Here is a 1,161-nt window from a genome sequence, read left to right on the forward strand (position 1 = left end):
TTTTCACTGTTCTCTCCGCCAGTCGTTCTACTGTCGTCTCCGCCAGCGCACCCACTCCGCCGCCGTCGCACATCGCCCCGCACAGCCGGAAAATCCCCATCAACAAATCCACAGCGGGAAAGACGCGTCGGCACGCGCAGCTGCAGGGCGGGAAGCAATCCGCACTCATCCCAGGCACCCTCAACACCGCACCACCCACCGGCCGCAGGCCGCCAACATCACACCAAAAACACGTCAATAAAATAAATCGCACGCTCCTTCCTTCCTCGCAAAAGCCACCGCAGCCAGAATATTGTTCGTGCAGGCATTCTCAGCGCTCACGTAGCTCCACAGCGTGTGCGGCATGGCGTGTCTATCTGTGCATGTGTGTGCTTGTCAGCGCCTATACTTACGGAGCTGCTGTGCGGCACAAGAGAGTCCAAAGAAAGCAACGACCGAAAGAGGCGGGTAGCACACACGCAAATTACTCATATCGTCACGCACACACACGCAGCCCGCGGAATGGGTGCTCTCAACCACAAAACAAGTAAAACAATAAAACAAAAAGCCGAAGCGTGTGACGACCAGCGCACACACTCTCATTGCTCCCGTAAAGCAAAACACACACATAGGGAGAGAGAGAGAGAGAGGTCGCCCACTCAATGCAATAAAAACAAAACAGAAACAGTTACGGTGCTCCGCCCATGCAGCCAGGCAGGACGGCAGCGGTGCGTTTCGTGCAAAAGAGAGCACCAACGGGCCTGCATGGGTGTGCATGCATATATACAATGGGCACATTATGTGTGTGCTTCGTGGGGTGAGGTGAGGGCGAGAGTCCATGCAAGGGGACACACACAGAGAGTGAGTGAAAGACGAGTGTGTGTGCGGGCGGTGCACGGCTCTCTCTCCCTCACTCTCACGCGGCCACCACCGCAGCAGCAGCCGCACACACAACAACAAGAAGCAAAAGAGGGGAGGTGGTGTGGGAGACCGCGTTGCTGCCGTCACTGTCGCCAGGTGTCACCGTACCATTTGTTTGAGCGGCGATTGCTTTTGCTGCTTGTGGTGCTGCATCGCTGGCTGCAGATGGACCGTGGGTATCACCAGCTTCGGTTCCGTCGTTCTGCGGTCCTTCGGGGTTAGGCCGTTGAGGGTCGTCATCATCCGCATCCGCCTCACTCT

The 1,161-nt window shown here is 56.9% G+C and overlaps 1 protein-coding gene across 1 annotated transcript, besides 1 other annotated feature; it reads right to left on the reverse strand.

The window, feature by feature from the left end:
• Positions 1–1,161: a sequence feature (areas not merged during assembly with more than two copies in the genome that could not be assigned to a particular haplotype).
• On the reverse strand, positions 896–1,161 carry Tc00.1047053448197.10 (mucin-associated surface protein (MASP), putative; the record flags this gene model as incomplete). Its single annotated transcript, XM_797089.1, has 1 exon — positions 896–1,161. A coding segment is annotated over one exon (266 nt), but the record flags the coding sequence as incomplete, so codon positions are not given.

The sequence above is a fragment of the Trypanosoma cruzi genome, genomic scaffold, assembly GCF_000209065.1.
Source record: "Trypanosoma cruzi strain CL Brener 1047053517155 genomic scaffold, whole genome shotgun sequence".
Lineage (NCBI taxonomy): Eukaryota > Euglenozoa > Kinetoplastea > Trypanosomatida > Trypanosomatidae > Trypanosoma > Trypanosoma cruzi.